General features: G+C 41.4%; 1 protein-coding gene across 2 annotated transcripts; it reads right to left on the bottom strand.

Annotated features, from left to right (window-relative positions):
- Positions 1-6: 6 nt before the first annotated feature.
- Positions 7-26,883, bottom strand: TMCC2 (transmembrane and coiled-coil domain family 2). 2 transcript variants are annotated; one of them, XM_074222485.1, is made up of 4 exons: positions 23,786-25,736; positions 6,944-7,878; positions 3,929-4,064; positions 7-3,129 (listed from the first exon to the last, which is right to left on the bottom strand). In XM_074222485.1, exons 1-4 carry the CDS (start codon positions 24,071-24,073, stop codon positions 2,818-2,820), a joined length of 1,671 nt encoding a protein of 556 aa, XP_074078586.1. In that variant the 5' UTR covers positions 24,074-25,736; the 3' UTR covers positions 7-2,817. The 2 variants fall into 2 exon arrangements, with proteins under 2 accessions (XP_074078586.1, XP_074078585.1); XM_074222484.1 differs by lacking the exon at positions 23,786-25,736 and adding an exon at positions 26,654-26,883 and having other exon boundaries at positions 37-3,129.
- Positions 26,884-27,344: the final 461 nt, after the last annotated feature.

The following is a 27,344-nucleotide window of genomic DNA, read 5'->3' as shown; positions in this document are numbered from 1 at the left end:
AATATAATTGGGAGATTCTTAACAAAATAAATAAATAACAAAATAAATAAAAATACAATAAACATAGATAATACTAATTTGTGGTTTTTCTATGTTAATATAGCCCACAGGAATCTGTTTCTATTTGAGTTTGATTGCTGTACCCCATCATTCTTTTTCACAGTGGGCTGGAAGGGACCATTCTTTCCCCCTCTCCCATAGCAGTTCCATCTGTGGGTGCAGAGGCTGGGCCAGAATGCTCGAAAACCATGGTAAGCTGGAGAAAGGATTAGGGCTGAAACGTAGTCCTTATCAGACCAGATGGCCTCCTTGTTAAGGCTCAAAAAGCCTTGAGAAAGGCTTTGGGCCAATGAGCTTGGTAAGGGAATATGAAAAAGCAGAGTCAGAGACAGGCTCCCTCTTGAGGCAGAGCTGGGGTATAAGGTTAAGTGTAGCTTCTGAGGCTGCAAGATTTTTAGTGTCCCTAGGAAAAGTCAGGACTTTGTTTCCCTCTTGTGGCCATATCCGATTATGACTGTGAGGGCTCTTTGTTATCAACTGGCGGCTCCCCTTCTCTTAAATTCCCCTATTCCAAGAAACCTTCCCAGATGAAAAAAAAAAATATGGACAGAAAAGAGAACTATGGGATATGGACTATTTTTTTGAGAATGCCAATTTCTGGAGCCCTCATAATTATAGATGATGCCACCAGACCTCTTGTGCATATATTCCCTGCTTGTCCCCATCTCTCCAGGGGAAGGGAGAGGAGGTAGACTCCTGCAACAGAGATGATTTTAGGGACCATCTAAAAATTCAACATCCTAAATCTGATAGAGGGAGAAGTAAATAAAAAGAAACTTGGAACTGAAACCGTGTAGCAGAAAGAACACTAATCTTAGAGTCAAAGATCTAGGGCCAGAAGGGACCTTAGGGCCAACTGGTAAACTGAATTGGATTCTTGGGAAAATAATAATCATAATCATAATAATGACAGCTGCTCACAATTAATATTTGCAAAGCATTTTCCTTTATGACCCTATGAAATAGGTAGTGCAAGTACCATTAGTTCCAGCTCACAGATGAAGAATCTGAGACTCAAGAAAATTAATAACTATCTGATTAGAGGCAATGTGATATTGTGGAAAGAGTATAAGACTTTATTTTTGATCTGAATTCAAATATTCTGATATTCGCCAGTTCTGTGACCAGGGACAATACACTAGCTTGTCTAAGCCTTATCTGAGTTCCTTATCTGTAAAAACAGAGACAACTTTAGCCTTCCTACTTCATTGGATTATTGTGAGGAAAAGCATTTTGCAGAAGTTAACATTGGTTACTACTCTTCTCATCCTCTTCATCTTCATCAGTAGTGGTAGTATTTTCCCAAGCATTCCACCCATTTCACTGGATCTATTTTACTATGGTTGGCAGTGCAAGAGAACATGGAATAGTGGCTTTCATGGAAACCCCCTTGACAATCAACTCAGGCAACACAATATGGTTTTGAGAATTTAGGGAGGTTCTTTATTTCTCTTGAAATCCTCAGTCAAGTTCCAATCCCTGGAGGATTCCATTGCTCGTTCTCCCAGGAACCCCCTTTTCTCCTGGAAGCGCCAATGGGAAGGCAGGGACTGTGAATGGCTACCACACACAACACTCCAGTGAATTTAAAAAAAACCACACGCATACAACACACATATACAAATAATAAATAGACATTAAAAATGGAGGCCAAGGCTTGTCTCCTCCTGTCCCAGTTGGGGAGTTGCTCCCAAAGGGTAAAGGGGGATGATAACTTTGCTCCCAATCTGAACTCAGCGATCCAGAAAGTAAATTGTATGAAAGGACTATTATCACCCAAATGGAAATCCCCAGGGTAATAAGACCCTCGTTCCAGGGAAAGCAGACAAGAAGATACTGAATGGGGGGAGGGGCCCTCCCTGAAATTCAGGATGGAAAGAAGAAATGTCGTCATAAATAAATAAATAAATAAATTGACAGTACTCACAGGAACCCAAAACCTGTGGCTTGGGACCCTGAGGTGGCAGTGGTGGTGGGGAGACAGGGAGTAAGGGGGGGATTAGGTAGTGGGAAGGGGGTCTGTATTTCTCTTAAAATGACAGGCCCATGACAGCATGAAAAGGACAAACAGTAAAAAAACACACACACAATTCCCTCATCCTCTAGTCCATATTCTGTGCATAACAGGGTTCAGCTCTGCAACAGACAGGGCTGAGCGGGGCTTGGGAACCAGCTCCTCTCAGTCCCCTTTTGCCCTGCAGACATCTGGGGTGCTAGGGAACGCTTCCTGCCCCTTTAAAGACCTCTCTCCTCCAATGGCTGGTCCTAGACCACAGGGGTCTGTGAACTTCTTCCTTTTTCCCACTTGGTCTGCTTGTCCTGAGCTCAAATGGAGAGCGGTCTCCAGAGAGAGTTCTCCCAAGGGGCTCAAAGCAGAGAGAGACCTCTCCTCTCTCCCTCTCTCAATGGCTTGGGGCCAACTCTAGGTCCGCAGGAAGATGACCTCAAATGTCTTTTAACTAATCAACTAGAGAGAATTCCTGGTTTTCTTCTCCACTCTGTTATGGTTCCCATATCTGTGCTGAGGGAGGGAAGTAGGCAGCTTCCCATCCACCCAGGGAGGAGTTTCCCCTTGGGAGGCAGGAAACATTATCAGATATGAATGAAACACAAGGAAATGGGAGGAAGGCAACAGAGTGCAGGAATCTGGGGCAAGAACCTGAACCAAACACACGAAAAAGTCCAAGAAGGGGTCAGGTCTCCCCACTACAGAACAGAAGCTGCCTGGGAGCTCAGCTAACTACTTGGGTTAGTGATTCAGCTGGGCAGTAGCACGTGCTCCAGGAGGTAGCTGAGGGAGTCCCAGTGTTTCCAGAGGAGGAAGAGAACGAGGACGAGGAGGGCGGTGCTGGCAATACGGAGACGGGTCTTCATGAGGGGTGTGATGAAGTTGGCTATGGTGGAGACAAATACCAGCAGCACAGCCATCAATGCCAGGATCACATTGATGAATTTGCCCAGCAGTGCCCGGGCATTGGCATTCTCGACGCCCTCCAGTTGGACCACCTGCTGCTGCTGTTGCTGGAGTTCCAGTTTGGTTACCCTTGTCAGGCAGGACTCCACAGCCTCCTGGGAATGGGAAGGAAGATAAGGATGAGGAAGAGAGGAGATCTACCTCTCCAGGAAGCTTGCCTTAAAGTTCTAACTGCCCCCACCCCATAACATATGAGGAAGGGAATAAATCTTAGCTGGAACCCTGACACTAAGAAGATAAAAATGTATAAGGTCTCAAAACACTGAGAGGGGTGCAGAAGGGCTCCCAGATTAATTCATTCTAACTCCCTCATTTGACAGATAGGAAAACTAGGGCACTGAGAGGAGAAATAACTTGTCTAAGGTCACACAGCAAGTTAAGGGCAGAGCTGAGACTATGTCTTCTGACTATATCCTCTGTTTTGCTTATATACAATTTAGATCTGGGCTGTTCCACTTATGAATGTGAGGATAAGAGTCTAAGAAAAGGAGTAAATTGATCCAATTCTAATCAGAAGAGCTCTACAACTATATGCTCAGAATACTCCTTGTGGCAAGGCTGAGAATGCAGTCTGGAGACTGGTAAAGGCAAGTGTATAATTGCAAGTCTGCAGTATAGATGGTCCAGGAATGGGTGTTATCAGTAGACTGATGCACCTGCACCTATCTAGCTCTTACTGTGCACATGCGTCTATCTGTTTATGCCTGTGTTTTCCCTCACTCTATTTCTACAATATTTGCTGGATATTTTTACAATATTTTCTGCATTTCTTGCTCTTTCTATCCTCCTTACTCTCTGCCCAAGTCTATCAAAGAAAACATGCCTATCCTATTGTAATCACCAGTCCTTACAGGAAGAAAAAACCATTCTCAGGACCATCTCTGGTCTATATACCTGGATATCTCGAGCTCTTTCATAGGACTGGTAGGCCACTTTCTCCTCCATGCTGGCCAGCTCCTGCTTCAGATTGGTCATCTCATTCTGGTGTAGCTCTGTCAAGTCATTCAACTGCTCTTCTAGGCGCTCATACCTGGTGGAGAAGAGGTGACAGCTCAACTGCTACAACTCACCCAGTGCCTTCCCCTCTTTCCCGGTCTGGTTATTCATTCATTCATTCATTCATTCATTCATTCATTCATTCATTCATGTTTGACAAACATTTCATGAACTCCTAGTTTGACCCCAAGGCAATAAAAGGGAAGAATACAAACACAACAGCTTCTGGTCTCCAGAAGCTTATAATCTAGTTGGGGAGACAGGATATTTGTTGGAAAAAGATATCTAACAAAAAAAGACAACCACTGGTATTGTATGCTAATATGGAAGTGGTAAAGACAAGCAGGATAATAAGTCACCTGAGAAAGGCAGGCACTGAACTTAGTGACAGCTTATATTTACATAGTAATAACTAGCTTTTATATAGGGCTTTAAGATTTTCAATGTTAACTCATTTGATCCTCACAACTTTATAATAAGTAGTAATAAAAAGCAATTTACATTAATGATCTCATTTTATTCTCATTACATTTCTGGGATGTAAGTATTTTTATTAACCTCATTTTATAGATGGGGAAACAGGAATACAAAGGTTTAAGTGACTTTCCCAGAGTGATGAATTAGTGTTTGAGGTGGGATTCAAACTCAGGTCTTCCTAATTCTAGGTTGAGAGTTCTATGAACTATGCTATCTGGTGATTTCCTATTACAATTATACATTACCTAATTCTATTATATATCACTATATTTGCACTACAATATTCACAGAAGACATAGTTAAATTTCTGGTTCTGTACCTTACTAGCACTGTGCCCATAGACAAGTCACTTTATCTTTCTACATCTTCCTCTTTAAATAGGGATAACTTCATAATTCCTAGGTAGCTTCCCCTCTGATCCTTGTCTCCCATTCTTGTTTGTATCTAGCTGCTAGCACAGTGTCTCCCCCATTCACCCAGAAGCTCACTGAGGGCTGGGACTGTCTTTTACCTTTCTTTGTATCCCCAGCACTTAGCACAGTGCCTAGAATACAGTAGGAGCTTACTAAATAGTTCTTGATCAATTAGATGAGAACAAATAAATTGCTTTGAAAAAGCAGAATGCCATATGAAACAAGATCTATGATGATGACAATGATAATAGGACAGAAAGGTCCCAGCTGCTTCTGACCTAGCATCAGAAATTCTAAACTAGAACAATAAACTGGTTCTATTCTTAATTTTCCCATCCATGTAATGTCCAAGGGCATTCTGCTTGTTTGGTCCAAGTTAGGTTTGTTATTTTAAGGATATTCATAGACTTGTAGAATTTATGAGCCAGAAAAACTTTTAGAGGTCAATGAATCCACCCCACTGGTTTTGCAGAGGAGGAAAGTGAGTCCCATGGAGGGGAAGCAATTTGTTCCAGGTTACCCAGCTGTTGAAAGATCAAGCTAGGTCTCTGAACTGCTGACTTCCAATCCAATATTCTTTCCATGAACCTGCCACTATTTTCCCTCATTCCTTCAGCTCATAAAAGCATAGAATGTCAATGCCGGAAGGAGGCCTATTGATCATCTAGTTCATTCTCCTCATTATACAGGTAGCTAAACTGAGGCTTAGGGAAATGAAGTCATTTACTTAATGTTATATAGCTAATTAGTGGTAGACCTGGGGACAGAATTCACATCACTTGACTCTCAGGCTAATATCCTTCCCATTTCATCTTATTGTACCTACATACATATAAAATATACAGGTATATAAAATATATAATATAATATATATAATACAATATATAAGTATATAAATAATATAAAATAGATATTTTATGTATGTATATGTATATGAGGAAGGGAATAGATCTTAGCTAAAACCCTCACACTAGGAAGATCAAAATGTATAATGTCTCAAAACACTGGGAGGGGTACAAAAGGGCTCCCAGATTAACATTAATTAATAGCTAGAAGGGACTTTGGAGAGTATTCATTCTAACTCCCTCATTTGACAGATAGGAAAACTAGGGCACTGAGAGGAGAAATAACTTGTCTAAGGTCAACACAGCAAGTTAAGGGCAGAACTGGGACGATGTCTTCTGACTATATCCTCTGTTTTGCCTATATACAATTTAGATCTGGACTGTTCCACTTATGATTGTGAGGATGAGAGCCTAAGAAAGGGAGTAAATTGATCCAATTCTAATCAGAAGAGCTCTACAACTATATGCTCAGAATACTCCTTGTGGCAAGGCTGAGAATGCAGTCTGGAGACTGGTAAAGGCAAGTGTGTATATATTTGCAAGTCTGCAGTATAGATAGTCCGGGAATGGGTGTTATCAATAGACTGATCCGTGTGTGTGTGTGTGTGTGTGTGTGTGTGTGTGCGTTTAGTTCTTTATAATACTGTGGATAAATACTGTCCATGAAATTTTCTTGGCACAGATACTGGAGAGGCTTGCCATTTCCTTCTCCAGCAGATTAAGGCAATTAGAGGTTAAATGACTAGCCCACTGTCACACAGTTAGTATATGTTTGAATTCAGGTCCTTCTGATTCCAGGTCTAGTGCTCTATTCCCTAAGCCACCTCACTGCCATACACACACACACACACACACACACACACACACACACACACACAGAGGCATACACATATATGTGTGTCTATGTGTATATACACAGACACATAGACATACACATATACACAAAAATTTATGTGTATATGTAACTTCATCCAAGATCATCCTAATCTACCCCTATGACTTTAGGTGGCCCTAAACTTCACTTCTGGTCTCCTCATTCTCTATCCTCATCTCATAGAGAAACTATTTGGAGACATCTCAGAGGAGAGATAGCTAAGTGATAAGTATGAAGTCGCATAGAGAGAAGAAAGAGAATCTGGGTTTGCAGACCCAAAGGGTGTGATCATGGAGTCTCCTACCTATAGCGCTCCTCCTGTAGGCACTGTGTCATATAAGTGTAGTCTCGCTGTAGCTGAGCCTTCAGGTCCTCCATGGAGTCCTCCATGTGTGACTGCCCCTCCTTGATCTCTCGCAGCTCTTCCAACAGAGTATCTAGGTTGTTGGGGTGACTATACAGAGTGGTGGACTTGGGACTCCCTAGTCCTCCACCAGCCCCTGCCCCAGAGTTACTACCCGCTCCAGCTGAGCTGGCGCTGGCACTGGAGCACTCATCATCACTCCCATACTTGGGACTGGACACCAGGGTGGCACTGCCACTTAGCGCTCTGGCTGCCTCCTCCGGGTGACCATCATCAAGAGGGTCCTTAAGGTGGGCAATATTGTCTGCACTGCCAAACTTGTTTCGGATAAGGCTTGCGAATTCCCGGGGCTTGGACACTACGGCTGTATGGGTCACCTGGGAGAGCCCTGACAGGCTTCCCTTCACACCCTCAACCACACCACCCCCAAAGCCACTGATGCCTGCTCGCATGTTGGCACCCACATCTTTCAGTCCCTGCTGCATGTCCCTGAGGACATCTTTGGGCTGCCGGGAGGGTCCATTCTGTTCAATCTCTTTCAGTCTCCGGTGGTAATGCTCTAGTTTCTTGTGTAGCTGGGCAATGGTCTGGGCTGATTTCTGGTTCTTCTTCTCAAACACCTGCTTGATGCGAGACACCTGCTGCTTGTCTGCATTGTTGGCCAGTTTCAAGTACTCAGCCACATTGTCATCCCGGGCCTCCTGCTCAATCTTGATCTGCTCTGTGATCTTGAGAATCTTTTGGTGTAGATGTTCAATGGCGGCCTTGGTCCGGTGGGGATCTGGAGTCCCTTCAGGGACATCCAGGCTGATGGGACCATCTGAGTCACCATGGCCAGGGCCACCGGGAAGTGTGATGAGATCACCCTTTTCTGCCTGGAGATGAGAAAAAAAAGGAAAGAAGTGGATGAAATAGATTCGGAGGAGAAGCTCTGGGGTTATTGGGATATTCGTGGTTCTATTTCTTTAGAAGGAGATGTGGCTTCCACTTATTTAGTTCTTTTGTGATTTTTATTGTATTTTCAATTTTATCTTTATTCTGAATTTAGTAAACACAAAATAAAATAGGAATATAAATCTATATTGACAGAAAAAAGACTTGTATCTAAAACTACAGATAACTACTATATACATCTTACTATTCTAAAATAATTTTTTTCTGACATTTTTTGTTTTTACAATTTCTCCCTATATCCTTTTCTCACTCTCCCAGAGAACCATATCTTATAACAAAAAAATCGATCTTCCTTCCTTCCTTCCTTCCTCCTTCCCTCCTTCTTTCCTTCATTCCTTTTTTCTCCTGCCTTCCTTCCTTTTTCCCTTCCTTCTTCCTTTTACTATCAACTCTCTATTCCTCCCCCATTCTCCCATAGGTCCCACATGAGGAAAAAGAAAAAGAAAAGCCAAATTCTAACAAGAATACATAATCAAGCAAAACAAATTACACATGGTCTTTTGGAGTCTTGATTTCCTCCCATGTAAATAAAATATGCACTAGAAACTTCTGGGGAAGGACGAACAAACTTCCTACATCTCAGTTCTGATACCGGATAAGTCCAACTCTTTGTTGGAGAATTATAAAGATATTGTCAAACTTATTCCAATCCTCCAATCCAGTAATTACAGTAAAGGCCTGCCCTCCCCAGACTCAACCTCCTGCTATCCCCACCAAGCTTCCAGTTGCTGATGGGTCTGTATGTGACCCCTGAAGCACTCTGGGATATGAGTGATGTTACCTTCCAGTTCAAATACGGAGTCACCAGTATCTTCCGCTTCATGGTAGTGGGTGCATCCAAGTCCCTCCCCCTTACCCCAGGCTTTGGGAAGAATTCAGACAAAGAAACACCCAGTCAGCTGGTTAGAAGCCCCCAAGAACTAAAGTTGAAAAGACTGACTCCCAGACCAGGTGGGATAAGTCAAGTGAGAGGTTCCTGACAGCTCAGAGGACCCAAAGGAATCAGTTTCTTAAGGGAGGTAGCTGAATTGAAGGGAAAAAATAGACACACTGTTCCCTTCCCCTCTAAGATACCCCAGAGCTCTAAAAAGAACATCAAGAATGTCACTTAGCCACAGGAAAAGAGAACAAAGAAAAAAAGCAGTTAGAGAGAAGGGGAAAAAAAACACAGGCAGATGGAAAAAGAATGTGAAAAAAAGGACCCAAGAAAGGGGGAAAAAAAACCCACCCAAATGACCAAAAGGAGACTTTTCCGAGTGGCACCAAACTCTAGGCTGCCTGGATCAGCCTATTAGGAGGATCTGGGGTATCTTATCATAAGCAACAACGGAAGCAGAAGGAAATGGCTCAACTCGGGTATTTTTACGCACAGCACACCCTACGTACATTGCCATGTCAGCTGGCTTTTTCTATGTGTTTATGTGTTGGGGGAGGGAGTAAGGTGAGTGAGACAATGGGGTGAAAGCTAAGAAAAGCCCCATTTCACACCCTGTGACAGGAAATAGATTCATTCCAATTAAATGTTGAAGCCACTAGGACCTAATTTCCACCAAGGTGCAAAATTATTGGAAAAATTGGCTTTGTCAATGCCCTGAGACAAGAGGCCTCAGAGACCCCTCAGTTTTTCTAGTTCATGGTCCCATTAGCCTTTGATGAATATGTCATTAACTTGCTGCTCCGCCTTGGACAACAAGACCCCCAACAAGGCTCCCTAACAAGACCCCAAGTCTTTTCCTTCCTGTTATTTCTTTTGATATTTTCTCTTTCTCACTCTCCCTCCTCCAACCTTTCACATAACTAGTCTTTGCTCCTCAGACTCTCTGATCACTTACTACCAGGAGACTGAATTTTTCCTTAGTTTCTTAATTTGAAGTGAAAGGACCTGGGTTTGAATTGCAGCTTTTCTTCTTGACTGTGGACAAGTTGCTTCACCTTTATGCTGTTGTTCAGTCATTTTCAATTGTGTCCAACTCTTTGTGACACCATTTGGGGTTTTCTTGGCAAAGAGACTGGAGTGGCTTGCCATTTCCTTCTCCAGCTCATTTTACAGATGAGAAAATTGAGGCCAACGGGTTTAAGTGACTTGCTCAGGGTCCCACAGTAGCAAGTATCTGAGGTCACATTTGTATGCAAGTTGTCCTGACTCCAGGTCCAACACTCTATCCATTATACCACCTGGCTGCTCTTCAACTCTATAAAATGGGGTTAATATTGATTACACTACCTATCTCACGAGGCTGTTGTGAGACTCAAGTCATTAATAGGTGAAATTTTGTTATATAGCCACTAAGGGCCAGGCACTGTGTTAAGAGCTTGCATTCTTTTTTTGTTTTTTTTGCAAGGCAATGGGGTTCAGTGGCTTGCCCAAGGCCACACAGCTAGATAATTGTTAAGTGTCTGAGGGCAGATTTGAACTCAGGTCTGCCTGACTCCGGCACTGGTGCTCTGTCCACTGTGCTACCTAGTTGCCCCAGAGCTTGCATTCTTTCAGGGAAACAACGTGTCTACATATAAATACTTTCTCTCTCTCTCTCCATATATGTGTATATATATATATATATTTATATATATAGATATGGATACTATATATATACACATATACAATATACACATAATATAAACACACATATTTTATAAGCATATATAGATATATGTGCATATATTCACATACATATATGTCTATATGAGGGAAATACAAGGTAATAAATTAGGTCATATATAAGAAATACTTTTAAAGTCATATACAATGCTATGTAAATGTCAGTTCTTATTATTCTCATAAATAATCCTTTTCCTTTTCTAGGGGCAGATAAGTGTGTTAGAACAGTGGATCTGGATTTAGGAAGACCTGAGTTCAAATCTTGCCCCCAAACACTTAGTACTTCTATGATCATGGATAAGTCATTTAAGCTTTACCCACCTTGGTTTTCTCATCTGTAAAATGAGGATGATAATAATAATAAAACCTACCTTCCAAGGTTGTTGTGACCATCCAGTGAGATAGCATTTGTAAAGAGCTTTACTCAGTGACTGATACATAGTAGGAGTGATATAAATATTTGATTCCTTTCATTAACTAATTCATCATAATAATTGAATTTTTGAGCTAAAAGGAATCTAGAGTTAATTCCTCACTTCATTGATGAGGAAACCCAGGTTCTTGAGGTAAAGCAGCTTGTCTGGGTACTTTTAAGTGGCAGAGTTGGGTGTTTTCCAGCATCTAGTTCTGTGTTCTTTCCCCAATCCTACAATCAATGAGCTTTGAGCACGCCACTTAATAATGTCAGGGGCTTCATCTGGAAAATGGGGGAAAAGTCCTTATGACCTCACAGGGTTGCTGTGAAGAGGGACAATCTTTTTGTGCTTGTGCTTGATAATTGGTAAACCCTTTGTATTCATTTACAAGAAAGCAGAGCCCCAAGTTTGGCCCATGTCCTCTCTAACACACATGTCCTCTTCCTTGTCTATTTGTGGGTCAGACACACACTACTTTCAGTGGCTAGGTTGAAGGAGCAGAAGGGTTGAGAGTTATACAAAACCAACTAAAGAGAGGATAAACTCCTTGAAGGCAGGGATTGTCTCACACCTCTGTACTTAGCAGAGTTCCTAGCACCTAATAGGTGCTTATTTAATTTAACAAATTTAATAATAATTAATAAAATCTTATTGATTGATTGGTAGAAGACTGGAGATCAAAGAAAGACATCTGGTCATCAATCTTACTGGGCATCCTTTTCCTTCCAAAGGGGACAAGTGGACCCCAAGTGGGTTAGGATTGGGATTTGAAGAGAGCAGATTGCTCAAACACCAAGGTCAATACAAGCAATTCAAATTCAACTGTATTTTAGAGGGGATGAAGCTAAAACCTCACTGCTCCTCCCCAGCACTAAACTGCTGCTGCTGCTGCTGCCCTTGAGGTCTCCATTCACAAAAGAGCCCCTACTCATGCAGCTATTTCCTTTGAGGGAGGATTTCAATGTGGATATAGAGAGTGGGATGAAGAACTCCTACAAGCACCATGATTGCCTACTGCCATAGTCAGCATTTTGTTCTTCTCCTTGAGTTGCTATTCTAAGTGTCCTGGAAGCAGAGGAAGGAACAGCTGCCCTGAAAAGGGGAGGAGCCCTGAAACTATCCCAGATGAATAGACCAACAGAAACCTCAGAAGTGGAGAAAAACTATCCCCTTGGTCCTAGACCGTTATTGCTAACTGATGTCTTAGATTTCTGAACCTGGTTCTATCTACTAGGCTTTCTTGCTCCTACAAGCTTTTCAGTTCTCCCTTTTTTACCCGAAGCTAGAGGATCATAGATGGAGAGTTGGAAGGGCCTTCCAATTCCCTGACTTAAAGATGAGAAAACAGAGTCCTAGAGTGGTTCAAAAACAACAATTTGTCCAAAGTCATATGGTTAATAAATGGGAGAGCTAGAATTCAAACCCAATGCTCTTTCCCTTCTACCATGCTGTGTAATGGGCTTTAACCCTCTTCTGCAACTTAATGTTACATAGAATGAAACAAGGAAAACTAAAGGCATTCAATTCCACCTTCACATTCTACCCTTCTTTATTTTGCCCTCTTAAGGGAAGAGTGCTTATACTGAAATCAAAGCTCTTAGATGGGATCTCAGAGGGTCTCCAGTTCAATCCTTCAAACTGTCCCCCATTTTATTTTCATTTCTAACTTCTTTTCCTTCCCCAGTTGAGAATGCAAGAAATATGAAACCCATTATAAATATGAAGATATACAAAACAAAAGTCCATCTTAGACATATTATAAGTTAAGAGAGAAAAAAATGCTTCAGTTTGTACTTGAGTGCATTAGGTCTCTATGTGGAAAAAGAGAATATTAATCACAACTTATGGTGGATCATTGTGTTCATGAGAGTTACTAAGTCTTTCACAGTTGGTTTTCTTTTCTTCCTTTTTTTTTTTTTGCAAGGCAATGAGGTTAAGTGATTTGCCCAAGATCACATAGCTAGATAATTAATAAGTGTCTGAGGCCAGATTTGACCTCAGGTCCTCCTGACACCAGGGCCAGTACACTATGCCACCTAGCTGCCCCACAGATGGTTTTCTTTACCAATATTGGTATTATTGTGTAAATTGTTCTTCTCACTTATCTAACAAATGAGTGAACTAAGGCTGGGGAGGAACAGTTAAGTGACTTGCTTAAGGTCACACTGGGAATTGAGTGTTAGAAACAGGATTTGACCCTGAAGAGATTATGAAAAAGGGTAAAAACATCACTTGTACAAAAATATTCATAGCAGCTCTGTTTGTGGTGGCAAGGAATTGGAAATAGAGGGGATGTTCATTAATTGAGGAATGGCTAAACAAATTGTGGTATATGTATGTGATGTAACACTATTGTTCTATTAGTAATTCATGTGGGATGGGATTTCAGAGAAGTCTGGAAAGACTTGCATGAACTGATGCTGAGAAAGATGAGCAGAACCAGAACATTGTACACCATAATAGCAGCATGGGGGTGATGAACAATTTTAACGAGCTTGCTCATTCCATTAGTGAAATAATCAGGGACAATTTTAGCATATCTGTGATAGAGAATACCATCTGTATCCAAAGAAAGAACTGTGGAGTTTGTTTGTTTGTTTGTTTTTAGGATTTTTGCAAGGCAAATGGGGTTAAGTGGCTTGCCCAAGGTCACACAGCTAGGTAATTATTAAGTGTCTGAGGCCGGATTTGAACTCAGGTCCTCCTGACTCCAGGGCTGGTGCTCTATCCACTGAGCCACCTAGCCGCCCCAAGAACTGTGGAGTTTAAACAAAAACCAAAGATTATTTACCTTCAATTTTTAAAAAAAGTGTCTTATGTACTACATAATTTTGCTATCTCTAATGTTTGATTTCTTCCCCAAGGATATGTTTTTTCTCTCAACACATTCAATTTTGATCAATGCATAGCATGGAAACAATGTAAAGATTATCATATTGTTTTTCTGTTGGGGGGGAGAGTGGAGGTAAGGGAGGATGGAGGAAAATTGTAAAATTCAAAACCTTACAAAACTGATAAGTAGAAACTACTATTGTATATAATTGGAAAACACATAAATATTTATATAAAAAAGAAACAGGATTTGAATCCAGGTCTTCTGACTTCAGAATCAGGGCTCTTCCCACTGTACCATCCTTCCTCCCTTAATAAAATTATAGAATGTTAAAATTATGAAGGACCTTACGACTCAACCCAAACTCCTAATTTTATAGACATAAAACTGAGTCTCAGAAAGGTTAAAGAGTTTGCTCAAAGTCCAAGAGCTAATTTGAATCATCAGTATTATTAGATTAGCATCACTGAGAGCAGGGACTCCTTTGCCTCTTTTTGAATCCTCAGAGATTTGCAGAGGACTTGGTCATAAAGTAGGTGCTTAATCAATTTATCAATTTATTGATAGATCCAAGTAGTCAAGCCAGAACAAGAACCAGGTCTCCTGTCTCTTTCTATCCTCCCATGCTTAAAAGTCTTCTTTGTAACTATTAGCAGCATGAGGAATCCCCTTTTAAGTCATATCTGCTTGTCATTTGCCCCTAAATTGGCCTGGAAGCAGGAAAGTAAACTGTCCGGAGGGTTCCTTCAGTATCTCTCTCCTTGGCTGCCTCCCTAGATGCCATCCTGTAGCCATCTCTAGACTGTGCTAGGACACAACCATATTGGGCTTTCATGAGGCAGAAACAGGGAGGGAGGAAAACTCTACAGAAGCCAGCATTACTGTATCCTGCCAGTGTGCCAAGTGACACAGCAATTGCAAAAAGGGGAAGAGAGACAGCTGAGCATCTCTACCATCCCTACTTAAGGGAAGGTCCTTCATTTAGGAGGTAACCCATTGTAATACAACAATAATAGTAAACATTTGTATAGCTCTTTATGAGTTTGCAAAGTGCTTTACATAGGTTACCTCATATGATCCTCTAAACAATCCTGGGAGGAAAGTGCTATTATTATCAACTCCATTTTACAAATGAGGAAACTGAGGCAAATGAACGTTAAGTGACTTGCTCAGAATCACAAAGCTAGTATGTATCTGAGGTATGATTGGAACTCTGGTCTTCCTGATTCAACATTTCAGCCACTATCCTGCCTGGTGGCCTAGGCATATGGGGTGACAGCCGTACCTTTGGTGAGTAGGAGGGGAAGGGCTAAATAAAAAAAAAAAATCTCACAGAAGTTGACAGATCCTCCCCCACCATCCACTCCAACCCTTCCCAGGTGCACATAGTTCCACCCATACCCATCAGGAGCTCTCAGGCAATATGTCACTAATTCCATTAGTCACTGCTAAACTGAACACACTGGTGAGCAGGAGAAGGAAGGAAGCTCTAGAAACAGAGATGCAGAGCTTTTCACAGCTCCCTAGCCTGGAGCTAAGTTATTCTCGAAGTTCCAGGGTTCCAGTCTTCCATAGACCCTGACATTGATCTCTCTTCCATACTCAAGACAAATTGACTATCTGAACTTAGGAACCTGGAACCTGGAAAGGGGACCATTTTAGGGTTCTAGAGAATGAAAAAATTCCATATATTCTAACCAAAAGCCCACCCCTCTGCTCAGGGTCTCCTACCTCCATCTCAGAGGGAGTCCAAAGAACCACTGGCTGTGCCTGGCTAAGCTCGAAGAGAATGTGAACAAGTCAGTGTTCAGCTGCGAGCCTTGTAGCCCTGCCAACAGCTCCTCTCCCAGGATGGGCAAGAGGGAGGGAGGCTGGGCTGAGGATAGCACTAGGCAATTGTTTCTAAACTTTTCAATCACAGACACAGGAGGGGGGGATGGAGGGAGGGGGAAAGAGGAATGAGAAGGGAAAGAGTGGGGGATGGGGAGAAATAAAGAAGGGAAAGGGGGAGGGAAGTGAGGAAGTTTAGAAAGGGAAAGAAGAGATGGAAGAAAAAGAGGGGGAGGGAAGGGAAAGGGGAGAAAGGAAAAGAACAAAGAAGGAAGAAGGAGAAAGGGAGGGAGGAGACAGAGGGAAACAAAGAAAGATAAAGAGGAGAGGGAAGCAATGAGCTCCACATTCCAAGACAAAGCAAGAGTTGAGAAAATAGGAAAAGGAAAGGAGACAGATGGAAAGGGTGACGAAATAAGTCAGTGAGAGGAAAAAGACAAGTATTTGGCAAAGCTGAAACACTGTTGGGATGTGGGGAGAGGAAGAGTTAGAAGAAATAAAAACTGTACCTTGATGGTGGATGGTTTTGAGCACCCCTCTCCCCAAAACCAGTGTGATACAGATAAAAGATTGTGTGTACTGGATTAGGTGGGTATCTGGAGAACTGCATTCTGGATCTGACTCTGTTCACCAACTGTGTGATCTTGGACAATTCATTTCACTTTTATAAGCCTCAATCTTCTCATTTAAAAAAATGAGAATAATAACACTTCCACAACTTATTTCAATAGAGCTATCATAAGCAAGGTTATGATATATAATAATTTAATGTTAATTAAAATAATAAATTCAAACTTTTATCAGAAGAAACATGAGCAACAAACATTTGTTTTTTCAATTCAAATCCTTAATACAGTCAAGGTTAGGAGCTCCCAGGATCTTGCAATGCTTTACAGCTGATTACCGGGGCTTTGGAAGTGAACCTTCCTGGCTCCCCCATTGCCACAGACACCTGGGCACACACATTTGCAGAATCATCCCCTTCTAGCTCCTCTGATTAGCACATATACACCCAATAGGCAGTTCAGCTCTCTGCATGAATCTTGGAAATAAATCCCACCAAATGCCTGCACCCAGCTGTCAGCCTCCATATCTGGAATTGTCTCTACTAATACTATGCACTCTCCTTTATCACCACTCCCTCCCTCCTCCCCAGTCCAATCCAAGTGATATTGCACAAGAGATAAAGACGAGGCTCCCGGGAGATGCCGAGCAGGCAATAAGTCCTACTGGACAACTCCCACCTGCTAAGCCAGGCAGGCTCTGAGAGCCAACCTCCTGGGTACCTCCATCCAATGTCTGGCTGCTGACAGAGGAAAGCCATCTGGACTAAGGATCATTTTCTTTATTCTCCTTCTTTTCCAGCATGAGGATTTATTTACCACCCCAGCCCTTCTTACAGTCCTAGTTTAGAGAGAAAATGTTTCTTTCAAGGCTTCCTAATTTACAAATCTTACAAGTCTCTTCTCCCAGCACCAGCTTCTTCTTCTAACCATAATACCTGAAACCAGCTTCTGGGTGGCGGCCAATGATACCATTGGGGCTGATGATCTCCATAAAGGTGAGGGGCTGGGCTACTAGTGTCCCATTATAATGCCTCTAGGGCCAAGCCTTCTACAAAGTAGGCATTTAATCAATGTTTGCCTGAAATTAAATGAATTGATGAATTGAAATGAATCCAATTGAGGCTCTAGAAATACCTATCATGAGGTGAAGTACCCTTCTTCTATGTGTTCTTTGCTAAGGGGAGCTGTGCCCTGTCCAGTGTAGCTCATATAAACATCAACCTAATAGATTTCGAGCTGCACAAAAACCTTAGAAACCATAGAGTCCAACATCCTTATTCTCTACATGAGGAAACTTAGGTTGAAAAGTTAAATAATGTCTCTGGTTCACACTACTAGTGGGCAGAATTTGAACTAGCATCTTCCTGAGCCCAATTCCAGGGTTTTATCCATATTGCCACCTGGCTTCTTCAGAGGATAGGGATTCCTTCCCAGAGGCACTAAGAAAACAAACGAGGCACCCTGCCACATAGGAACAGTCAGACCTGCCTACCCAGTCCTGCATGGTCCTTTCAGAAGCTCACATGGTCTCCTCCATCCTCTGCCTCCTAAGGTGTGGTCTGTTTCCTGGTATTAACCTAGTTCCATCTATATGATACCCCATGCTTCTTCCTGCATCTCTTACATTTGCATCATGCTTGTATGAATTAATGAGGATTAAAGGGAGCAGAACTAGCAGAACTATATGATCACACCATCAAAGGAGGAAAACTTTGAAATACTCTGATTTTTTAAAAAAATAATAAAATAAACTCTGATTAATGCAATGACCAATCACAACTCCAGATGAATTTGATGAACTTTACCTACTACCCCTTGCTGGAGAAAGATGGAGGATGAGCCATCCTCAGACAACCAATTCAACATGAATTTATTTGACTTGGCTATACTTATTTGTTACAGGGGAGAGCTTTTTCTTGTGGGGGAGACTTGGAGGGTGGCCAAATGACATTAAAAAAGAAAAAAAACCAAATGAAACATTTAAAAATACACAGAGGAGAGAAAGAAGTTATAAGGGGAAACAGAGAAGCAGGGCAGTACTGATATTATCATATCAAATTTAATAAATATTTTGAAAAACAAGCTGTCTGTAATGGATTCATTAGGTCATATTGAACCATCTTTTTCTGATCTTTGTATATATGTAAACTCTCAATGTTTGTGGTGATTTTTTTAGTTTATATTTTAAAATTTTTTTAATAATTTTTAAAAAATTTCACATGCCCTGAGCAAAGGATCTATACAGTGGCAGACACTAAATGCTACTGTCCTTCTGATGATGATAGGCTAATAGAAGGGGCTTCCTGCAAACTCCTCAACCTCTCAAGGATGTCAACTTCTCTTGAGGTCAGATAGGGAAGAAAGAAAAACAGGTTTAAATCAGCAAGAGATCTTAGAGTTCATTTACTTGAACCCTGCCCTTAGAGATGAGGAAACAGTCCCAGAAAGGGGAAGTGATTTGCTTCAGATCACTCAGTTAGCAAGTAGCAGAACTGGGAGCTGAACCTAGATTCAATATTTTTGTTATGACATTGTGTATCAAGGCTACGAAGGGAGCTGTGTACCTTAACTATCTGTACCAAGAGCTGGGCAGACAGTCATCCTGGCTATTATTAGGAACTGAACAGCTTCCCATCAAAAGCAAATCTGAGACCAAGAAGAAAAACCATGTGGGGCTCGCTTGGCCTTTCTCATTTCAGTCTGTCAAGACTGATCTCAGGAAAGAGGTAGTACTGTCTGTGAGCCACCTGGCTGTGCCTCCTAGGGTTTGGGAACAACGATTTCAAGGTCTGCTGTGGACTCTGCTGCTCTGAACCTGCAGGATGTTCCTGGAGAGCCAGAAATGGGCCAGGAAGGACATAGGGTCCATGCCAGAGGCTTCTTCCAAGGTACAGGACTCCAGCTGGAATTATCCCTAGAGATTCACTCAGAAGGAATTTCTCAGCTCATCTTTTACTGACTCTGGGGTCTGGCAGTAAGAGCAAACACTGGCAAAAAAAATTTCACCCTCCCATTACCAGCCACCTGACAAATGAGCTGATGTCATCTGGAAAGTTAGAATAAGAAGCTGAACAGATGTGACTTCAAATCCTGCCTTGGACACGTCCTACCTGTGCAAGTCATGTAACTTTCCTCAGCCTCAGTTTCTTCATCTGTAAAATGGGGATAATAATGACATGTCACTAGGTTGTTATGACCATCAACAAATGTGACAAGATACATGAAGTGTTTTGTAGACTTTAAGGTGCTGCCATTATTAGCTAATTAAGGTGCTAATTATTATTATTATTAACTTCTCACCTCTCAGTGGAGATCATCATCATCATCATCAATCTCTTAACTTTGAATCCATGTACTTGTTTGTTGTATTAAAAAAATCTTTGCTTAGCTATATTTCAGCTCCTACTTACTCCTAGATATTCTATTTTATAATTCTATTTAGGGCCTGGAATCAGGAAGACTCATCTTGCTGAGTTCAATTCTGGCCTTGGACACTTACTAGCTGTGCCACCTTGGGCAAGTCTCTTAACTCTGTTTGCCTCAGTTTCCTTAATGCAGTTTTGAAAAATGCATTTTTATTTTTATATATACACTATATATTTTTATATGCATATATACTATATGTTTTTGTATATACATGATATATATTTATTATATGGATATATACTATGTATATTTATGTATATACACTAGATATACTTCCATATACATAGTAGAACAGAAAAAGGTCTGTACATAGAACTGTGCATTTCTATTTTGCATAGCTTGTTTTTCTTTTTTTAAGTAAATAATTTCAAACTATACAATTTACAATAGCTTTCAACATAGACAACCCTTAGAACAATCATCCAGCCTTTCAATATATACAATAGACAAACAATAGATTTCAAAGCTGTCCTGCTTGTCTGAGTTTCCCTTTGACCATCCTGCATTAAAAAAAAGACTCCTTGTGACCATTTTGTTTCTTTTTTTATGAGCTGGAGATGAGCTGGAGAAGTAAATGGCAAACCAATACAATATCTTCACCAAAAAACTCCAAATGGGGTCAAGAAGAGTTGGATGTGACTGAAAAATGACTCAAAACCAAAACTATTTTATGCATTTAAATATATGATTTTGAGAAGGGGTTTGTAAACCTTATCACACTGTCTAGGAGGTCTGTGATTCAAAGAAGGTTAAAAACCTCTGCTCTATGGTATGATAGCAAAAGTTCAGGCCATTAACTGCCCACCCTCCCCAAACCCAACACTTTACTAGCCATGTAACCTTGGGAAAGTAATGACAGCTCCAAAACCTTTTCATCTTCTCTAAAAGGGAAATAACTTCCCTGCCTCCCTTATAGGGTGATGTGAAGATTTACATGAAATGTAAGTACTTTGAAGGCTGTCATTTCCCTGTTATTCCTCCTTTCATAGGGGGAAAAGGTTAGAAAAATGAGTAATAATAGCATTTCACAATTATAGTTTTTAGCATTTGTTCATAATAACTGTTAGTGTGAAGAAGTCTCCCCATTTTTATATGAGGAAAACTGAGGTTCAGAGAAGTCACAAAGCTAGTTAAGAGACTTAGAGCACAGACCTGATTTCACATGCAATGACTTCAAATCTGGTTCTTTCCCCACCACATCAAGGACTGGAAAAAAAAAAAGTATTGGCTTTAGAAATCATTCGTCCCTTAATAATCTCGACTGATGGCTCCATAGGAACAGCTGGGAGAGAGGGAAGAGAAGGTCTGTTAATTCCAGTATCAAATGATATCTTTGTGGATGGGGGTTGGGCAAATATTTCTGGAGCCCGGTCCTGAAGTCAGAAAAGGGCCCAGGCTTCTGGCATTCTCCTGGCCTGGTTTTGTTGAGGGAGAAGGGAACAGACATCCCATCTCACTCCCAGTGGGGACACCATATAGTAATAAAGGCCCACAGCCAGGTGCTTCTGAAACATTGACTTAAAAAGTGCTCCCAGGATTTTACTGCAGAGAGTAAGGATTGGGAGGGAGACATTGAACTACCCAGATACCAGGAGATTGCCCTAGAAATTTAAGAAGCTTTCTTCCTTAGAGTGTGGGAATCAACTGTTTAGACAAGCTTAAGGCAGGACAGTCCCTCCCTGTAGCATAATGTCAGACAAAAGGTATTCTCAAGGAGAAGGCTTACAGATGGTTAAAACCCGAGGGTATTTTAGCTTTAAAAAATGTATTTTTATTTTTATATATACACTTTGAATATGTATATACACTATGTGTATTTCTGTTTATGTATGTATATATGTATTTGCATGATGTTTATTTATTATATGGATATATACTACGTTTATTTATGTATATACACTAGACATACTTTCATATACATAGTAGAACAGAAAAAGGTCTGTGCATGGAACTGTGCATTTCTATTTTGCATAGCCTGCTTTTCTTTTCTTAAGTAAATAATAATTTCAACCTATATAACAATATACAACAGCTTTCGATATATACAACCCTATACAACAATCATCCAGCCTTTCAATATATACAACCTAGACAAACAATAGAAGCTGTCCTGCTTGTCTGTGTTTCCCTTTGACCATTTTGAATTAAAAAATAAAAAGATTCCTCAATGATCATTTTATTTTTTTTATCTTACTGCCCTATCCTCTTGTCCTTTACCTCCCACCATCCTGCATTGGGTTGAGGATGGGAGTGGCAGGGGGTGGTGGTGGAGAAAAAACAAAGCTTTTGTAATAAATATGCATAGTCAAGAAAAATTAATTCCTACAAAGCCTGTGTCCAAAAATGCATATTTATTCTGCATCATGAGTCCTTATTATCTTTTCCATTACAAATTCTCTAGATTTCTCTTCCAAAGTCTGGGGTTTAGAGTACGATGTTTCACCAGGATTGGTCTAAGTATCCCCATGGCCCTGGAAAATGAGGAGAGCCCCCCTCATATCCCACCAGGATTGAGAGATTTTTCCCCTTTAATTTATTTGGACCTATCCCACCCCCCCCCCCCAAGACATCTAATGCACACTCAGTGGATTGGATCAAGTCCATCAATATTTTAAAGCAAGATATAAATGTGAATTATCAATGTCATATTTATTTCTATTAGGTGCATGAGGATCAAAAGCCTTGACAGCCTCCAACATAGGCAAAACAACAAATGAAATTATTCAATGTCTACTCTGTTAGAGGTTCATGTTCACATTATTTTATTCATTTGACCCAGGATTCCAACATGAATTAATCTTTTCTAGGCATTTCCGGTTTCACCCTTCTTCCCATGGGCTCCCCCTAGCTCTGAGGGTCTCTCGTCATTTCTTGCTAATTCTAGTCCATGGCCAGAGTTCTTCCTCTCCAATCCCTTGGTTCAAGAAAGTGCAGGGCTCTTTTCTATCTGAGTTCCAAGTCCAATCATCAGTTTCAAGAAAAATCTGCTCTTTTAATAATCACCTGAACCCCAATTCAGCTGTCCTGTGGACTCCACTTCCTCTCCCCACCCCAGGAATTTGCTAAACTAATCTCTCTTCTGAACAGGGCTCTGTTCAGCTGTCCTGAAATGCCCCCACCAATCTCCATTCACCCATTGTGGAACTCTTAAAATTCTCCATTCCTTTATCCTTTAAAAGCATCAAGTTATGAGTCATGAGTTCCTTGTTCTATTTTTTTCTTTCCTTGTATCTCTAGGGCTTAGCATAGTCACTGGCACACAGTAGGTCCTTAATAAATGACTTGATTATGAAGTTTATCCAGTCTCCCAACAGAGATAAACACATTGCCCTGAAGGGATCCATATCTCCAGTCCCCTATTGATCTGATGGTGCTTCTCTGGTAAACATTATAATCATTCACTTCTCTACAATTCATTTCTCCAGTTCAAGATAGACTGGCTATGTCTTTTGTTGATCACAAGATCTCATAGAGAAGGAGAGAACAGTTAGCTAGTCCTACCATAACTCCCCCCTGCCCAAATAACTCAACTGACATCCCTCCCCAGGAGTATCATTTTCACATTTCATCTAGTCAATAATTAACAAACATTTATTAAACTTGTACTCTGTGTACCAAATAACCATTCCCTTCATCCCCCACATAATCCCCACCCCCATCAATCCTGCCAGGATATTTTTTACCTTCATATTTCCTCTAAGACAGGTCATGGCTCTTATCAATTTTCTCCTACACTTTTCATCCTTACCATACCTATCTCAGCCTAAGTTTCTGGTCCTGTCTCTCCTGGTCCATCTAGATTTCACATCCTGGAAATATTCAGTGGGTCATACCGCTTTCTGATTTCCATCATCTTCTAACATTCTCAAAGAGAAGATAAGGCTACAGCTGAGGTTCTCCTAGGATAATGATATTAAAAAAAAAAAACTAATCACTCCCTGTCTCCTATATCTTTCTGGACCTGTCTCTTCCATGTACCACACTGTCTTCACGAACACACACACACACACACACACACACACACACACACACACACACATACACGCAAACCCATGCACACACCTCTAAGATGGATCAGCCTGTAGATCTAAGGTGGCTTCTCTCCACATCCCCCCTGAGTTCAGAACGCATCTCTCCTCCAAATACTGAGAACCTCACCTGCCCATGTACCATCTCCAAAAGTCGTGCTGGTGATGAGGTCCCAGGTTCTAGGACCCCCCAGCTCTCTGTGGATTGGGTCAGGCTCAGGATATCACTGCCTATGGGAAGCGCCAGCCTTGCCCTGGGAAGAAGGGACCTTCTAGCAGGCACAGCAGGGTGTCTGATGTGTCCCGTGGTTGTCTCATCTGAGTACCAGCCCTGGGGGATTAGGGACGGATTGATCTGCAAGCCTTCCCATCCCTCCCCCACCCCTCCCCCAGCACTGGTGGTACTGTGCATTTCCATCTGGCAGCCTCCTGGCAGGTCACCAAGGAGGGATCATTGGAAGTTGAACCTAGCTCTGCAGTAGGGGGTTCTTCAAGTAGGGCTGTCCCAAGCCCTAATTCCAGCTAGCTGGACTAGGAACTCAGCCAGCACATGGATGAATAAATGTGACAATCAGCCATCCTGACTGAGGTGGGAGCAGTAAAGCTACTTCCAGGAACACGTGGATAATACACCACTCATAGAAACAATTCTTTCTCCCAGCTAACAGCACACATACATGCACACACACAAACACACATATGCAAATGTATGTGCAAAACCAGCCCTATACACTTCCACATATACACTCCTATTTATGACATAGAAGCAGCCTCTTACAGGAACATATCACATTCAACCTCAAAGCCCTACAAACACTCATTGACATATATACACCTGTGATTCCCTCTGTAAAGCTGCATCAATCAAACCACAAGTATTAATAAAGCACTTATTTTATGTTGGGCTGGAGATAATAATACAAAGGAAGAAGCAATTTCTACCCTCAGAGAGCTTACACCATACTATAGAATGAAATGAACCCTGTAAGGGATCATATATTCTAGGGGTTCTGGATCCTGTTCTGTGCATTGAACCTCTTGGGATGAAGCATAGGGAACTCTTCTCAAAATAATATTTTTAATTCATAAAATGAAATTCATAGGATTATCAAGGAAACCAACTACACTGAAATAAAATTATCAAAATATTTTAAAAAGCAAGTTCACAGATCCCCAAGTTAAGAACTTCTGCTCTAGTATAAACCTGCTCTAGTATAAAAAAAACTGAGGCCATGGGTCAAGTGACTTCCCCAAGGCCATGAGCATCAAAGGTTAGATTTGTATTCAGGTTCTCTGACTAAATAACCAGTAGTACTCTTTCTACCATACCGCAAGGTCTCAAAACTTTGAAGGCTGACCATAGTCATATTTCTTATATCCATCCCCCCTCTCTTTTGTATTTACACTGCCACATCCTAGGACATGCCCTTATTACCTAGATTAGCAACTCTCAAAATAAAATCTAAGGAGCCTGGAGAGTCCCTAAAACTCTTTCAGGGGGTACACAAGATCAAAATGATTTTTCTAATAATAACAATACATTTTTATTTCCAAATTGTTAACTGTTTAGAAGCCTTGTAAACAAAAGTTCTTTAGATAGTCCTCAGTAATTTTTAAGAGGATAAAGGGTTCTTAAGACCCAAAAGTTTGAGAAATGCTGACCTAATTTTGTAAGTGTTATTCCTGCTCTCATCCTCTGCCAACTCCAGTCTGCCTTTGGCATTCCTGTCAGATACATATTCCTTACCCAAAGATCACAGTTCTGGTCCTCCACAATAGGGGACCCTCTTACCTTGCCAGCCTTATCTCATATCACTCTTCTCCACGCACATATGCTCCAGCTAACCAGAATTATTCGTCTCTCCTTTTCTTCAGTTTACCAACAATCTCTATTCTCCCACTTCTGTTCCTTTTTTCTGGCTCTCTATCCCCTGTGTCCTGGAGGGATATCTGCCCTGCCTCTCTTTACCTGCCAAATTTCTGTCTATCAAAGTTCAGTTCAAATGTCACCTCCTAAAGAAAATCTTTCCTTATTCCTCTGAGAAATACCTTTTTTCCCACTGCCTTCACTTTACCTCTTCCTCCCCATCCCTCCCTCCCCTTTTTTTGATAACTCACATATCCTATAATCTTGTGTATTATTGATATGGCTGGGGGGTTGGACCATCTATGTGATTTCATTGGTGTAGAGAACTCCCAATGAGGAAATCCCTCACCAATGCAGACCACCACCTGCCCCTCAAACTCTATATACTTAGAGTCTCCTGGAACACTGAGAAATTAATTGTGATGTCTAAGTTCACAGATATTGTAAGAGTCAGAGACAGAACTGAACTCAGATTTTCCTGACCCCACTTTCTACTTGTTTTTCCTTTTGGATCAATAACTCTTTGATGCTAGTGATCGTCTCTGAATCAAGCTGACTACATACTTGCTGACTTCCCTACATTAGGTGTTTAATAAATGTCTACTATATTAAGTCTTAGGAGCCATAGGGTGGTCTTAAGATCCTAGTTTTAAAGCTTAAAGGGTCCTTAGAAGCCTTCTAGTCCAACTCTTACCTTTTTATAGGTGAGAAATTAAGTGACTTCCAACTGATTTCAGCAGATCAACCTGGACCCAAAGTATCCTACTAATATCAAGACCTCTGGGAGACAGCCAATTTCCTTTGACCCCAAGATTTCTCTTAACTAGAGAATGTAAGAGTTGAAAGAAACCTCGGAGAGCATTTAATCCAAACCCCCTCCTTTTACAAATGGGCAAACCAAGGTCCAGAGAAGTGAAGTAAATGAGTAGTGAAGTAGCAGAGCTGAAACTAGAACCCAGGTCTCCTGACATCCAATCCAGTGTCCTAACACCTCCTCCATACTGGGCTGCTGAGGCTGGAATGCCACCCTCACTTTGACCCTTTCTCAAGAGATTATTAGCTTTCCCTGACCTGTACCAATCCCTGTCTAGCAAAGCAGCTTAAGAGAAGAAACAAGGAAGGTCAACATACAACTTTCTCTGCTTCCCTGGACTTCATCGGGACGTTTTCAATCAGCAAAAGAAACTCTATGTAGCCAGTAGAGGGGGCCAGGAGTCCACAGAACTGAGGGAAGACAGCCAAGAGATGAAAGTAGCCGAGTTGACAGGCTGGAATTTCCAGGTCTCTATAATGAACTCTCAACCACAGATCCACAGGGCCACGCAGTCATCCAATTCTGCACTTGAGGTCCCAACCAGGGACTCGGTCCTTAAATACAGTCAGTGAGATGACGTTGACTGTCAGTATCCAACAGCTCAAGAAGGAGCAGGGAGATAAGAGGTACTGGTTGATATCTTTGGGTTCCCTGATGCCAAAAAATAGGGTGGGGGTAGGGGGTACATGAGGAAAGATCATCCTGCACCCATGATGACCTGGAAATGTGAGTCATAAGCTTTACAGAGTCCAATAAATATTTGTCATTGATGATGACTTGGGATATCTTGAGGTCAAGGAGCTGGGTTAAAAGTTAGTTTGTACAACACTCTGAGAATAGAACTCAGTCAAGGTGAAGAGTATGGAAAGGAAGAGTGCCCAAATCCCAGAAAACTACCACAGCTTTAAACCTAGGGGGTCTTAACCCAGAGGTCACAAATAGATTTCAAGGAATGTGTGAAACTGGATGGGAAAAAATGATGTCTTCATTTCAATATAACTGATTTCC

Source organism: Macrotis lagotis, chromosome 2, assembly GCF_037893015.1.
Source record: "Macrotis lagotis isolate mMagLag1 chromosome 2, bilby.v1.9.chrom.fasta, whole genome shotgun sequence".
In the NCBI taxonomy this organism is placed as follows: domain Eukaryota; kingdom Metazoa; phylum Chordata; class Mammalia; order Peramelemorphia; family Peramelidae; genus Macrotis; species Macrotis lagotis.
The sequence above is the reverse complement of the archived record's forward strand: the minus strand, read 5'-3'. Positions and strand labels throughout refer to the sequence as shown.